At 50.5% G+C, this 16,338-nt stretch overlaps 1 protein-coding gene across 1 annotated transcript in view; it reads right to left on the bottom strand.

Annotated features, from left to right (window-relative positions):
* LOC104361328 (zinc finger CCCH domain-containing protein 3) overlaps positions 1–6,867 on the bottom strand; it is a 70,941-nt gene extending 64,074 nt beyond the window's left edge. The window contains exons 1-3 of the mRNA XM_042786213.1: positions 6,793–6,867; positions 3,325–4,735; positions 859–1,055 (exon numbers count right to left, since the gene is read on the bottom strand). Of these exons, the coding sequence (XP_042642147.1) occupies positions 859–1,055; positions 3,325–4,735; positions 6,793–6,838 (1,654 nt within the window). The 5' untranslated portion in view covers positions 6,839–6,867. The remainder of the gene's footprint in view (positions 1–858; positions 1,056–3,324; positions 4,736–6,792) is intronic.
* Positions 6,868–16,338: the final 9,471 nt, after the last annotated feature.

Raw genomic sequence — 16,338 nt, 5'->3', positions numbered from 1 at the left:
GCTTTGCTTTTAGAGGGAGATCACAGCTACGTCGTGACCCAAACAGCCCCCCCAAACTCCAGCGATGCTTACCCGCAGCGTCGCTGGCCACCCTGCCAGCCGTGAACGAGCGCAGCGCAGGCACACGAGCAAAACGTGCTTCAAATACAGTTGAGAAAACTAAACCCCAGGGGAGCAACGCTACACGTCCACGATCACATCACCACTGAATAGCAGAGCCAGGTTTTGAGCCAGAAACGTCACACCACCGTTTCACACAGATGTAAGAGCGGCTCTCCAAGCCCCAAGAAGCCAATTTCTGCTCTGACAAGCACCAGGCCATGGAGGCAAACTCCCTGTCTACAAACACAATGGATCCGATATTCCTCTAATTATTGCTATTTTAAGCAAATTACATACAAAATCTAGACACCTGCTGACACAGCACTGGGATACAGGTGCATTAGGGAGGTCTGTAGTTGCTAGAGGAGTATCCCATGACATGCACAAGCTTTTGCCTGGTGCAAAAAGAGAGATTAGTCTTACAGATGTATTACTGCCTCTGCCATGCTCTTCCTTCCTCGATCACCTTCCTATTTGAGATGCCTGCAAGTCCAGCCAAACCACATGAAAAGCAAGAAGCAGCTTTAAAACGGCCCTGTCTGGAGACGACAGAGCACAAGACAGCTCTGGGGTAAGGCAGAAGTCTTACTCCAGCCAAACTGCTGCTCCTCAGTGTTTGCTCCGGGACCAACAACAGCAGATTCACCTCCTGGAGGACCTGGTAACCCATTTCCAAATCCAAGAGCCCCCCCTTGGCACAGCTTTGCCGGCACACAGTCAGAGAGCACTGTCGCCCCTTGGGATGGCTGTTCCTACCTTCTTTGGTGGAGACTTGCATCCTGGTGGCCGGCAGCCTGCAGAGCCGGTGCTTGGTGATCTGCACCAGACCCTTGGGCGAGGAACGTTTCAGCGGCGTGGAAGGCTTCCCCCGTGAAGAGTTTTTCTTCCTGAGATGGAAGTGGCTTTTCAGAAGGGTGGTGGGTGAGGAGCCGTTCTTCTTATCCGGCGGGGAACTGCGAGGGGGAACACCACACAGTTAGAAGAGAGAGGACCAAAACGTGCTTGGTGCCCTTGTCCAGAGCTGAGAAGCTGGGTCACCAAGCTCCACACTGCTCCCTTACCCAAGGGTGATATGAAGCACTGAACAGAAAATTCGAAGTAAATAAGCAAGTGTGATGAATTTCTGGTAAAGGACAGATGGAGAATGAGGTATTTGGCAGCGTAACGCAACTCATTCCCTTCTGCTTAACAGATGCAGGGGAGAAGATAGAGTCACAGGATCACAGAATCATTTTTAGATTGGAAAAAGACCTTGAAGATCATCGAGTCCAACCGTAAACCTAACACTACTAAGTCCACCACCAAACCATGTCCCTAAGCGCCACATCTACACATCTTTTAAATACCTCCAGGGATGGTGACTCAACCACTTCCCTGGACAACCCATTCTGATGCTTGATAACCCTTTCCGTGGAAGAATTTTTCCTACTCTCCAATCTAAACCTTCCCTGGTGCAATTTGAGACTGTTTCCTTTATTCTATCGCTTCTTACTCAGGAAAAGAGACCGACACTCACCTCACTACAACCCCTTTCAGGCAGTTGGAAAGAGCAACAAGGTCACCGCTCAGCCTCCGTTTCTCCAAACTAAACCACCCCAGTTCCCTCAGCTGCTCCTCAGAAGTCTTGCACTCTAGATCCTTCACCAGCTTTGTTGCCCTTCTTTGGAGATCCCTCCAGCACCTCAGTGTCTTTCTTGCAGTGAGGGGCCCAAAACTGAACACAGTATTCGAGGTGCAGCCTCACAAACACTTCACTAGTCCTGTTGGCCTTTAGCGAGATGGGGGGGGGGGGGGTCTAATCTCCCCGACTGCTAAAAAATCCAAAACAAACCCAGCTTCCCCAAGCACCTTGCTCCAGAGTGATCCTCCCATCACGATCCACCCGCAGACACATTCCCCAGCAAACCAGGAGGGCAAGACAAGGATGGAAACCTGCGGTGAAGCACTGAGCAGAGGATCTGAGAAACAGATCCGGGAATCAAGGCACCAGATTCTCAATCGGTGCTGTGTTACCTGCTCATCGTGTCACTTAGAATAGTTATTTAGGCCACAGCCCTCAATTTTCAAAAGCTCAGGCATGGTGTTACTGCAGCAAGAAAGGAGCCAAACCACGTGTCCACTACGCTGAGGATATCTCCGAGTTCAGTGGCAGAGGTGACACAGCTGTGCCACCAACCCTCACCCCATCCCCGCTTATCCCTTCCCTGCAGCACAGGCTGGGCTTGCATCCAGACCTGCCGAGAAGAGCAGCACAAAACAGCTTTCCCACCAGGAGCACAACATAACAAAGCCCTTGCAGCACTTCCACAACACACCAGATTTCAAAGAGTTTGGTCCCGACCTCTTATCTGTTTCCTCTCAACTCCCAGCTCAGTGCAAACTTCTTTTGCAGATAACTCAGCCCACGTGCCTTTTCCTTCCACCAAGCTTCGTTTATAACTTTCCCAGTGTACTCTGTCCTTATCAGACACAGCCAGGGGGGAAAACTTGTTCCACAAGACCCCGGGAGTATCTGCTAGTCAGGCACAACGCCTTCTCCCAAGGTAGCTACGACAGCCACACATCTGTCACGGACTTGACAAGGAGAAAGAAAAGTGAGAGCCTTCAAGGAGGACACTTTGGGTTACAGCGGTGGATGGCACGAGGGGATGGCACCCAAGGGAGGGAAGTACCAGCAGAGTATCAGGGACAGTGCTTCTTCCCAGCACGCAGAGCTCACCTCCCATCCCTGCTCCATCTGCACAATGCTGTGTGGGGACAGATCACACGCAATACGGCGATTCTAGCCACTTCTTTTCCTTTTCCCAGCCCCCCAACACAGCAAGATGATGGGAGTTTGAAAATAAATTAAGACAGCTATTTCCTTCCCTTTGAATATTAGTCTGTTATTCAGGTCAGGGAGGAGTCTCCTGAGTGTTGCAGCAAAGTCTTCGGAGGACAGGGATGGGAGGTGAGAAGAAAACCATCGTCTGTTTGAAAGGTTACAATCAGGGTTACACAGACTGCTAAAACAATTAACACTTGAGGCCTTCCAACCCTGGAAAGCAGGATGCCTCCAAAGAGAATAAAGTCACCACATTTGGAAAGAGAAAGGCAAATACACCTTCCAGTATAAAACAACCCTCGTTGGAATTTCACTTATAGCCACGATTTACCTGAACCCCATGAATACAAAACACGATGAGTGCAACAACACCGCTCTGACGACGACCAGAAACTTACCCCGAGCTTCCTTTTCTCTTGATGATTTTTGTCCTGCTCTTCACTTTATAACTGGACAGCGCAACATCGCCGAAGGAGGGCTTCACCCCGCCGTGACCAACAGACCCGGCGCTCGGAGGAGGTGGGGCTGCACCAGCTCGAGGGTGGTTGAAGGCTGTAGGTTTTTTCTGATCCTCAGATTGCCACCTGAACGCTGACTTGGAGGTGGAGGGTGAGGTCTGCAGGCTGGAGGCTTTCCACTTATACTTGCTGGGAGAAACACCCAGTTTGGATTGCAGTCCTGATTTCTTCAGCTTTGCTCCCAAGTCTGCTTTTGGTGATAGTTTAGGACCTCTCTCCGCTCCACCAGCGACCTTCTTAGCACTTTCAGAAGCTCTTGGGCTGACCCATCTCTTCACAGGACGAGAGCATTTACCAGGGTTTGCGACCCACGTGTAATTAGTTTTCCTGAATTTTGACACTTTGCTGGAGACGGATGTTGAGGCAGCTCTTTGGAGACCAGCAGCTTTGGGGACGACGGAAAACTTGCTCTTCCCTGGAGTCATCCCACCCACTAAAGTCGCAGCCTGAGCAGGTCTGGAGCGCATCTCACCATTTCCAAGTTGCTCTGGCTCTCTGAAAGCATCCCTGACATGCTCACAACTAGACTGCCCCGGGGCGAGCGGTTCTGCCTTCCTCTGTACCAAGTGCTGAGCCAGCTCGCGATCTGGCAACACCGAAGGCTCCTGCGGCTCCGATTTCAGCGTCACGGCGCTTTCACTGGTGCTTCCGCAAGAGGCAGGGGAGCTGCCGGCCACGTCGCTGGCCAGATGCACCATTCTAGGCTTATCCGACACGTTCCCGTACACTGAACTCACGAACCGGTGAGATGAACTAAATGAAACCGAGAGAGAAGGTCTTCTCTCTTCATTTCGGCATGCGTATGGAGATTTCTGCGCGCCTTTACTGTCACCCGGCACAGTGACCACCGTTTTCAGCCCAGATAACTCACAGTAAGAACCCACATCAGCAAAACCTTTCGTATCCGCAAACGGGCCGGCCCTCTGTGGCAGCTGGATCCCTACAACTATATTACCATCTGTGGTCAAGTCCACATGTCTCTCTGGGGACGATTCCGATGGCTCGGGTGCCGGGCCGTCCCCATGACTTCCAAAAGCCTGAGATGTGCTGGCACTCCCACCGCTTCCAACGTCACACGCCCATCCCGGTGGCCGGTTGACAAGGGAATATTTTTTCCTCCAGGAGTGACCCTGGCGCAGCTGGAAATCCCTAGGAGCCTGCTGGGGGTACCTGGCTGAAAATGCCCCCCTCCTGCCGAAGGCAGGCTGGCGGGGGTTGTTCCACCTCGGTGGTGTGGATGGCAGAGGCCGTGGCATGTCCCCGTGCGTGTTTTTATGATCATTTATGAGACCTAAGGAGAAGAAGACAGCGTCTGTTAACCATTTGTTCCATGGGATTTTTGACTGCAACACAGCACTGGTTTTCCTCACACTGCAATAAGGATGATCCCTCTGCACAGGCCACGTTTCAGATAACCGGTGCTGGAAGGAAAAACTTAAATATCTCCCTCAATTCTCATGAAAGTCAGTAACAAAAGTGATTTCGCAGGACAAGTCAACGCAGGTCTGAACCACAGACTCACCAACAGACCCTTGACACACTGCACTAGCGCTGTCAGATGCGTTTTGCCCCTTTATGCTCTTTTTTATGTGCCAAAATGGGTGCTTGAATTATTGCTTTTGGAGCCTAATTTTTTTAAAATGTTAATTTTATTTTCAGATATCTTTCCAGAGAAGTCTCTGAGGGTCTGCGCATGCACGGAGCCCCGCACAGCCACCGCCAGCTCCAAACACAAAGCACAGAATCATTTAGGTTGGAAAAGACCTTGAAGATCATCGAGTCCAACCTTTAACCTCATACTACCAAGTCCACCACCAAACCATGTCCCCACGCGCCGCATCTACACATCTTTTAAATAACTCCAGGGATGGTGACTCAACTACTTCCCTGGTCAGCCCATTCCAGCGCTTGACAAGCTTTTTGGTGAAGATGTTTTTTCTTAATATCCAATCTAAACCTCCCCTGGCACAACTGAAGGCCTTTTTCTCTTGTCCTATCACTTGTTACTTGGGAAAATAAACCAACCCCCAGCTTGCTACAACCTCCTTTCAGGTAGTTGTAGAAGGATAAAATCTCCTTTCAGCCTCCTTCTCTCCAGGCTAAACACCCCCACTTCCCTCAGCCATTCCCCTCTCAAGACTTGTGCTTCAGACTCTTGACCAGCTTTGCATCTCTTTTTCTTCAAAGCAGCGACAAAGAAGCTCCGAGGTGGCCCCAGCTTCGCTACTGAGTCACTACAAAACCCTCTGCCGAGCCACGCCAGTGGCTTTGGTCTACTAACAAAGTCTTTTGGATGATACATGCGTGTCAATTAGGGCGGGTGCGCGCTTGTTAAGTCTCTGAGTTTAGAAAACCTTTCTAACAAAAGGGATTATCAAAGGATTTTTGAGCCTGATATTTTGGTGTCAGCGTAGAAGAGTTTTTCTTACGCGACAGGTCACAGACATGAGGCAACAGCAACCTCTGTAGATCCCTCCTCGAGGATGTGAGGAACCCGTTTTCCTCCCTCTCATCACACCCCCTGAAAGTAGGAGGTCCTGGACAGAGGCAAATCCCCCACAACTCCCTGAGCAGAGTTTGTAGCCTTACTAATGAGGAAAAATTACCTTGAGGTCTATAAATAGAGCGAGTTAGTGCTAAGAATAAGCGCTGGTGCTCACCAGAGCTAGGAAAGGGCACGCAAATATATCTTTCCCCCCCCCCCCAGTGCTACCCCACCATGCTGAGGAGTCAAGGGGCTGAGAGCGAGGGGCACATCCCACCCCTGGGCCACCAGCCCTGGGGACTGTGGGGCTGGGGACACCCCATTACCCCAGCCAGAGGCCCTGCAAGGAACAGCAGCGTGGGGATCCCCCCCTCCATGGGGACCTCTCAACCCCCACCTCCCCCCAGCGCTCTCGGGTCTCTGTTCCCTCCCTGCCTTGGCCCACCCGGGATTCCTGCGTCCTCTCCCCTTTCCCCTCCCCCGCAGCTTTGGGTCCCCTCCACCTCCCCCCCACCCCTTGGGCCCTTCCCAGGCCTCAGCCCTCTCCCCTCCCCCCCCCCCCCCCCGCCTTCCTCAGTACTCTGGGGTCCTCTCCGCTCCCCTCCCCCCCCCCAGACTCCCATATTCCCCCTTCGCAGCTCGCCCTTCCCTCCAGAACTCCCAGTTCCCCCCTAACAACACCCCCCCACCTCAGTCCCCCGGGTTCCCCTCACAGCCCCCCGCGGGAGCCCCGCGCAACCCGCCCCTCCCCCTCCCACACGCTGGGGTCCCCTTACAGCCGCGCCCCCCCCCCCCAGTTCCCACTCCCACTCCCGTTCCCGTTCCCACTCCCACTCCCGTTCCCGTTCCCGTCCCCGCCGTACCCTGCAGCAGCCGGATCTGCCGCCACAGCCGCTCCCTCTCCTCCATCCCCGCAGCGCTTCGCTCCCCGCCCTCCACCGTCCCACCTCGCCGCGTCATCGCCCCGCGCCGGCCGTTGACGGATCACGTGAGCGCGCGCCCTCACGGGACGCCCGCCGCCGCTGCCGTCGCTTAGCAACGGAGGCGGCAGCCGCGGCCTAGCGAGGCCCGGCGGGGCCTGAGGCGGGCCCTGTGCCGAGCCCCAGGCTCCGGCTCCCTCCGCCCCCGGTCCCCAGCCTGGGCTGGCCCCAACCTCTGTCCCGTGCCCAGCCTGGTCCAGCTGTCCCCATCCCCTGTCCCCAGCCGGAGCTATCCCAACTGTCCCCATCCCCTGTCCCCAGCCTGGGCTATCCCGTCTTTCCCCATCCCCTGTCACCAGCCTGAACTATCCCAACTGTCCCCATTCCCTGTCCCCAGCCTGGGATATCCCAGCTGTCCCCAGCCTGGACAATCCCAGCTTTCCCCATTCCTTGTCCCCAACCTGGACTATCCCAACTGTCCCCATCCCCTGTCCCCAGCATGCGCTGTCCCAGCTGTGTCTTGTCCTCTGCCTCAACCTGGTCCGACTGTTCCCATTCCTTGTCCCCAGCCTGGACTATCCCAAATGCCCCCATTCTCTGTCCCAGCCTGGGATATCCCAACTGTCCCCACTCCCTGTCCCCAGCCTGGGCTACCCTGACTGTCCCCTGGCCCTGGCCCAGCTGTCCCAATCCCCTTTCCCCATCTCAGCCTGGTCCAGCTGTCCCTATAGACTAAGTATTAATCCCTAAGGTATAGTGACACTTTAATTTAGGATTGAATGTGCACTGATCTTCTTTCTAAGGAGGACCACTAAACATTGGCTCTGTTGTATCAGCCTAATACTTTATATAAGTGACGCAGACCTTGCTAACGACTGTGTCCTTGAAGAGGAGCTAAAAGATTGATAAGAGGCAAACATCCTGCGTCAGAAGACACCAAAGGCTGGATGATTGCCTGAGAAGCATGAAGTCAACAAAAATCAGTGGTAATTGTGGGAAAGGTAAAGGCAGCGGGGGAATATCGCCACCACCAACTCAATTCAAGACCAAAAAGACTTGCCCCCCCATACCTGTAAGGAGCATGTGTGCTAATTTACATAGCAAGCAAGGCTAATTTAAATATAACTAACCAACGAGGGACAAAGTGATATGAAACTAACCAATGGTCATTACAGGAAATGTGTATTCGTGTAGTTTGAAGTGTATAAATACACTGAAGTTCTCTCATGCGTTGTGCTAGCTTTGTGGAATTACCGCCTAGCACCCATCTCTGCTCAAACATGGAATAAATAAATATCTCGGCTCAGTGTGTAAGATTGTCTTATTGCATAATGGGTACTGAACCCCATTTGAGGGACAACATCCCCATCCCCTGTCCCTAGACCGGGCTATCCTGGCTGTCCCTTGTCCCCATCCCAGCCTGGTCCAGCTCTTCCCATCTCCTGTCCCCATCTCACCATGGTCCAGCTGTCCCCACCCCCTGTCCCCTTCCCAGTCTTTTCCAGTCATCCAGGCCCCCCTCTTCATCCGTGCCCTCTCCCACCACCAGTGTCTGCCCACAGCCCACCACCACTCCAGCCTGTGCCTCCAGGCACAAGAAGAATTTCTCCTTGACCCCATAGGACCATCTCCAGCAAGGAGACTTATATTTCACACATCAGCCTTACAAGTCCTTATTTCTCATACTTTGGCTGTAATTGTTTAAAATGTTCTGCAGGAGAGCTAGTCCCGAAGCTGAGCTGCAAAGCTTGCTTGTGCTAGTGAAAAAAACGGTAGTTATTTTCATCTTCCTGCAAGAACAGGCAAGTTTGGTTCCTAATTTAAAGTCTTTGTGGTGTGTTAGATGTGCCGGTAAGGTTGTAGCAGCAGCAGAGCAAAATAGCTGCTGCAGTCAGGGTAATTTTGAGACATCGTCTGGGCACAGGAGTTTGCACCTTCTAATTAAACAAAAAATGGGGGTAAGTGGCTCTGCAAGTCACGTTTTGTAACACATTTCATTGGAAGTCCTCAGGACAGTTCATGTTCCACCCCCATTTCTCAATTCCTCCCAGAAACCAGGGGCAAATCGAAAGCAGAAGGCAGTTTTCTTAGGTCTGGTCCCAGTCCCTATCCCCTAAAAAGACTTTCTTTGACTTGAACTGTACCCCCTGAGCATGCATCAAATCAGGAGTATCCAAGAAATATAACCATCCAATTGAGAGCACAATCAGAGAATGTAATTTATATGGACATTAGCCTTAAGGAATTTGATTTTTGAATAATGTCATTCTTCCCTAAGGGAATAAAAAACATAACTCAAAATAAATCTGTAACAGAAGTCTTCAAGTCTGCAAAGGAGATAAAAATCCAGCCTAAAATTCTTTTTTAAACAATTTGGAGAAAAAAAGCTAAGCACAATGCTAATACTTGCACGCTAGTAGAACGCTGTAAGAATACATACAACAATAATAGGAAACACAAACAGGTAGTGAACAGTGTGATTGCTCACCACACACTGACCGATGCCCAGCCCGTTCCCAGCCAGCAATCCCAGAGAAGAGAGAATCTCAAAACCACCATCCCAAAAACTTGAGTGGAGCTTCCCAATCAACCCCTATTTATATACCGAGCAAGACATTAGATGATATGGACTATTCCACTGGCCAATTTGGGTCTGTTGTTTTGGCTGTGCTCCCCCCCATCTTCTTGTCTACCTGCGCACTAGCAGGACATGTGAAGTTGAAAAAGTCCTTGATTTCTTAGCAACAACTAAAAGTATCAGTACATTATCAACATTCTTCTCATACCAAACCCCATACTGAATCCGAAATACAGCTCTATTCCAGCTACTAAGAAGAAAGGAGAAAAAAAAAACAAACAAAAAAAAATCCCCCCCCCCCCCCAAAAAACAACAAAACAAAACAAAACAAAGAAACACACAAACAAAAAAACAACAAAAAACCAACCAAAACCAAATAGCTTTATCCCAGTCAAAATCAGGACACGCTCTCATGATGGGAACTTTATAAAAGCAACCGATCATCAACCTCAAATCATTTAAATCAGAAGCTGTCCCTTGGGGAATCTTGCTTCCCGTCACAGTTACGGAGTTTTGCCTGTCCCAGCTCTGATCAAATAACGTCCCCGGGGCAAGCCCACGATTTGCTTGCCCGGAAAGGTAAAGTTAGTAAATTATTTACGGCGTGTTTAGTGGGCTCTGAAAGCAATTCAGCGGTGGAACATGGTGAAGAGCCAGCCCGTAGGAATAAACCACTTTGCACGGATGGTAGCAAAGCCTTCAAAATACAAAGCAGTTGAGGATTTTGGCCCTTATTAGCCTGTCCCTGAAGCCCTAAGACTACAAAAAACCCCTCCAGCCTCTCTCCTTTCAAAGTCCTGCACATACGGGAATGGGCTGGGGACCAGGCGGGCAAAAATAACAGACCTCTTCCCTTTGAGTGGCCTCAGATCAGCTTTAATCGATCACGAAGCCCCACCTAGAGTTTTGTAACCACTTTAAACCAGCAGAAATTGGCACTTCTGCCAAAAGAAGCCTCCTCCGCTCCCAGCTGCTCGTTCCCTCCCTTGTGCTGGCACAAGGATTCGAGTGGCTTGCATAAACGAGCTAGAACGGGCTGCTCTGAATTGAAATTAATTCAGCACACACAGAGGGAAAGCTAATTTTTAACATAGGGAAGCCATGCATCCACCACTCCCACAAAAGGAAAGAGTGAGCTAAACGCAGTGGGCCCTGTTTTGCCAATCTATACCAAAATATGTAACTAGAAAAAGCAAAGTATGGGGCAAGGCAGTGCTGGAGGGTCTCGAGCCACTTGGGATCCTACTTTGATGCTCCTTAGATGCTCCCCACAGGGAGAGCTTTGGTGGGGTGGGGGCATCCAGAGGAGCAAGACCACTATTGTAAGCATGAACTGGGTCTTCCCCAGGGAATGAAGAGGAGCATCGTGCCTCAGGACATGCAGTACTCGCACATATCTTGCCTGAGCAAAGGGCAAAGGAGAGATAAGGATGCTGCATCACTAAAATAAATGCTTTTTTTCTTTTCAGCCCACCACGAGGAAGCACTACCCATTGAGCCACCTCACCGCTCAAAGCCTGTTACAAGCAACACATCTGAAAGCTACAGGAATTCACCGCCCTTGTTCTTTGTTCCTAGCACTACGCTTGTATGACACTTGTTTGTAAGTCTAATTTAATTAAAAAAACAGTAAAAAGCAAGTGCGGATTTTTGACGCTGCGCTGGCAGGGTGTCTGCGTGTGAGAAAACGCCCTAGGGAGGGTAGCACATTTAAGAGAAATTAAATTGTCTCATTCAGCCCAGAATAAACATGGTGCTAATCCCTCTAATGGCCTTAAACATCACCCGTACTGCGGATCCAGTGACAAGCGTGCAATAGGACCCAATTAAGCTGCTCACACGTTTGAAATCATGGCCTCATCAGCTCTGGTTTAGTCTGGAGTCTCTCGATGGCTTTCTGTAAACTTGCTGAGACAAGCTAAAACACCAAACTTCGATAAGCGCTGCACCAGCAGATTGCAAAGACCTGATGACAGGGTGAGTGGGAGGCACTGGTGTTTCTGCTGCCTGCTCCCACGAGCGGGCTGACAAAGGCACAGGGATCTCCTAGGATCCCTGGATCCTCCTGCATTGCCTAAAACACCCAGCACTGCCTGGTGTCCATTTGCAGGAGCGTTGTCTATAGGGCAGCAGAGTGATTATTCCCTCTGGGGTCACCCAAGACTTACAGCTGGAGCATCGCATCAAGCTTTTGGGGAGACGCATTAATAAAAATGTAGAAAAATTCATGAGAATCCAGAGGGAAGGGAAAAATCAAAAGAGTAAATGTATAAAAACATCACCTGTAAAGAAAAGCTGAAAGATTTTTCAAGTTTTGATAAAAAAAATAATTTAAAAAAAAAGGGAAATAATAGAAATAATATTAGAAATAGATCTCTAATGAAGTGTGCTTGATGTTCACTGGTGGTAGTAAAACAGGCATTAGCTTCATTTGCAGCAAAGGAGATTCAAGTTACAGCTCAGGAAAAATTTTCCAACTCTCCAGAGCAGAGGCTACCTGGGGAAGATGGAAAGCTCCTGGGGTGGTTGATATGTGCAGAACCCTGCTGGGACCTCTGATTTAGGTGTCCTCCTCAGCTTGTTTTCAACTTCTGTTTCTACAGTCTTGTTGGCTCCATGGGAGCTTGCAAGTGTCGTCCCAACATCAGCGGTTGTGTCCTGCATCCTTTTGCTGAAGCATCGTGAAGAAAAGAGTCCTGAGCTGAGTTTCCAGTTCCCTCCTGCACCAGCACCAGCACTTGTACAGCCATGACATGGACTCATGGGATGTGATCTGGTTGCAGAACATCTCCTCCTTCTCCTTCTCCTTCTCCTTCTCCTTCTCCCTCTCCTTCTCCTTCTCCTTCTCCTTCTCCTTCTCCTTCTCCTTCTCCTTCTCCTTCTCCTTCTCCTTCTCCTTCTCCTTCTCCTTCTCCTTCTCCTTCTCCTTCTCCTTCTCCTTCTCCTTCTCCTTCTCCTTCTCCTTCTCCTTCTCCTTCTCCTCCTTCTTCAAATCCATCTCCTTCTTCTTCCTTCTGGTTTAGTTTTCAGCCTGATCTGGTCTCTAATGAGATTCACCATGCAGTCTCAGGAGTGCAAACGGTGGGATGAAGGTCCATGGGAGAAGAACAGCACAGGGAGCTCCTTTCTCACCAGTAGCATTGACCTGTATTGCTTTAACCCGAGCACAAACCCACACTGTTTCAGAACACCCATGGCTCTGAGCCCAGCTTATCTCAAGAGGAAAGCCCCTGATTTAGAAAGAAGACCTAAATTCAAGCTCCAGCTGCTGAGAAATCTCTGCCTCCCACCTGGACTGGTCTCATGATTGTCCAGATGCCTGTTTGTGGAAAATGCATTCCTCGGATAGCAGGGACTCACCCAGCCCCCAGGGGAACCAGTGGGAGCTGTGCAGGCACTTAGGAGGAAGATGGGACATCTGAATTTGCTGTGGAAGAAGACCAGAAGCTGATGCAAAGCTTCAGGAAGAAGCATGACACGGGCCAAGCAGCAGGCAGAAGAGATAATTTTAGTAGCAGAAGAAGCTTGCTGGCTAGACTTGAGCAATACAAAGGTGTTTTTTCTTAAAAACAAACAAACAAACAAACAAAACAAAACAAAACAAAACAAAAACAAAACAAAACACAACAAAAAAGGGAGAAAATTGACTGCAGAGAAGACCGTAGGACAGATTTCCATTAGAGACGAGGAGCAAGTAACACCATTGTACAAGATAGTGGTGAAAACTAACATGCAATGGGGTGAGCAATGCCATGGCTGTGTTAGGTAAATAAATTCAGACTGGAAGAGGTGTAAGGAGTGGTTGCTGAGATGCTCTGGGGAATGGAGAGCCTCTCACTAGAGGTGCTGAGTTTTCTTAGCCTTGCGCACCAAGAGATGATACAGCTGCTCTCTGCAAACATGTGAGAGGAAGAAGGAACTATTGCAGGAAAAGGAAGACTTATTCAAGCAAGAATCAATGAATCATAGAATGGTTCAGGTCAGAAGGGATTTTTGAAGGTCATGTAGTCTAACCCCCTGCCCCGGGCAGGGCCCCCTTCCCCCAGCCCAGGGGGCTCCCAGCCCCGTCCAACCTGGCCTTGAACCCTTCCAGGGAGGGGGCAGCCACAGCTGCTCTGGGCACCCTGGGCCAGTGTCTCACCACCCTCATCGTAAAGAATTTCTTCTTACATCCAATCTAAACCTAACTTCTTTCAGTTTAGAACCTTTGCCCCTTGTCCTGTCACTTCAGGACTTTGTAAAAAGTCTCTCCCCATCTTCCTTGTCCCCCCCTTTAAGCCCCGGGAGGCCTCTCGAAGGTCCCCCCAGAGCCTTCCCTTCCCCAGGCTGAACCCCCCCAGCTCTCTCAGCCTTTCTCCACAGTAGAGCTGCTCCAGCCCTCGGACCATTTCCGTGTCCCTCCTCTGGCCCCGCTCCAACAGGTCCGTGTCTGGCCCGTGCTGGGGACCCCCGAGCTGGCTGCAGGGCTCCGGGGGGGCTCCCCAGAGCGGAGCAGAGGGGGAGAATCCCCCCCCTGGACCCGCCGGCCACGCTGCTCGGGGTACAGCCCAGGAGATGGTCGGCTTTCTGGGCTGCAAGTTTTTCATCCACCAAGACCCCCAGGTCCTTCTCTGCAGGGCTGCTCTCAATCCACTTATCCCCCAGTCTATGCTGGTGCTGGGGGTTGCCCCAACTCAAATGCAGGACTTTGCAAAACAAGAAGATGGTATTGCATTATTACATTTGGGCTTGAAACTAAATAGACACCTGTAATCATCCTAAGAACCAAGTGGTCTTATATGGAAGAGGTGAGAAGAGGACTGAGCTCAGGCTGCACCCTGCATCCCTGCGTCCCTACGGTACAGTGGAGACCTGACGTAGATGCAAACCAACTTGCCCATGGTCAAGCACTTGGGCAGTATTTCCTCCCAGGCTCACCATCCAGGAGCTTACTTTGCGTCTTTTTGTGTCCCACTTCTGTTTTTAACCCTTTTGGAGCACCAGCTTATCAGTCTCAACTCTTCCTGACATCGCCTTGGGCTCTGCGTGCTGCTGCAATTCAGAGAGTGAGCACCGCTCGTACAGCCACACATGGACATGCAAGAGATGCTCAGCAGCTATTTACCACTGAAGAAAGTTACTTCTTTTACAAAAAGTTTTTACTATTTTAAATTCAGGGGGAAAAAAAAGTGCTTCCCAAGGGCAAACAAACTCTAGAATTGCATTTTTTGCTGATAATAGCAAGACTCGGGAGCACAGACTCAAGGGAAGGAGATGTCTCCTGGGTTAGATGGAAAACAGAGAGGAAAATGTCAGTAACAGGAAAAGAAACTGCTGCACGATCCTAAAGGAAAAACCACTGTCATTTATCAAGTGAGCACTAGTTTTCTGCTGTGATATCTATTTTTTGGCCCTCTTTCTTGCCTGCAGTCTCACTGCTGGTACCTGAGCTGCACACAGACCTAAATACATGTGTTTGGAGAAGGGAAGAAATCAGAGCCATGAACTGTGCGCTTCCACATCACTGTCATCCCCAGTCAGGGTGATTATTTTCCAAGATATTTAAATTGAGGACAGAGAGCAAAGCCTCTTTTTTTCTCCTTCATGTTCACCCGCTGAAACTGGGATGGTTTGAGCTTGCATGGAGGCAGCAAGGACTGGCCACAAGCCATAAAACTTTCAAAGCAGCTAGAGCAGCTACACTTCAATTAATATGACAATATCTCAAGCTCTCTGCTCTTTGGGGCAGGAGATCCTGCGAGCTAATGACACCCCACAGCAAAATGCATTTTCCTTTACAGCGCGAGGAGGTGTCTGTGACCACACTGACTCACAGGATCCCACCAGCTCCTGGTTTCCATGGCTGTTTCCCTTGCGGTGAATGCCTCATTTCCAAGGGGCACGATCAACCCAGCATGAGACCACGGCAGCATCTCCAGAAATATTTGTTCACGCGAAAAAATTCGTATCGATCCAGCTTCACTTGTGAAAGGGGGAGGACTTTTCCCCCCACACGCTTGGGTGTTGGACTTTTCCCTGCTTGGAAAGGTTATGAAAGAAATCCATACATTGACAGTTGTAAATGTTTGCGTTAGAAATACCGTTTCCCTGCTCAGCCTGCGCTGCTGAAAGGCATTTCTTGGCAGAGCTTGGATGGAGAGCAAAACCAGCCAGGGATCTGTGCTTGTCCCCGGACAGTACCATTGCAACACCGGCTGCCGTTGCAACATCCCCACGTTGCACGACCTGCCGCTCAGGGGTTGATTGCTAAAAACATTTGCAAATCCTTTCGGCACAGCGAGGTTTCGGGGATTTCACAATACCGCCAAAGAGAAGGGGAAGCAAACTGTTCTCAACGAGAGTACGGAGTCGCGCGTTAGTGACTGAGCAGTGGCATTTGTTGGATTTTACAGCAGCTATCGAATGAAAAGTGGCATCAGCTATTTCTTTGCAAGCCCTGGCAGAGAGAAAATGATGCTCAGGAAGAAGGTGGTGAAATTTTGAGACCCTTCTGGGTTTGTTTTGACCTGGATGGACGCTCACATCCATCAGTAACTATCAACCCTGGAAAGTCATATTGGAAATTAAACTGGCTTGATTCCTCCCGGGATCAGTTTTTCCTGCCGTGCACATAAATTGCACCCGCTGAATCTCCTCTGTGTTTTGGTGAGGGTTTATTGGCACCCCTTGATGGAGCTTTGCTCTTGCAAAACAAAGGTCCTTTGGTGCATTCGTGGATCCTCCCCGTGCGCAGCTCTGCCCTCCCGGCGTTGGCACTGGCAGCTCCGTGATGTCCCAACTCCTCCTCTGACCTGCACGGATGAGTCAGGTCGGGGTTTTTAAGAGGGACACGTTTTGGGTGCTCAGAATCACCAGTTTGGGGGGGGGTGGGGAGCATCCCAGTAGCCCTGGGGGCTGCATGCGGGTGAGCA

The sequence above is a fragment of the Tyto alba genome, unplaced genomic scaffold (genome assembly GCF_018691265.1).
Source record: "Tyto alba isolate M040663 unplaced genomic scaffold, T.alba_DEE_v4.0 Super-Scaffold_9, whole genome shotgun sequence".
Lineage (NCBI taxonomy): Eukaryota > Metazoa > Chordata > Aves > Strigiformes > Tytonidae > Tyto > Tyto alba.
The sequence above is the reverse complement of the archived record's forward strand: the minus strand, read 5'-3'. Positions and strand labels throughout refer to the sequence as shown.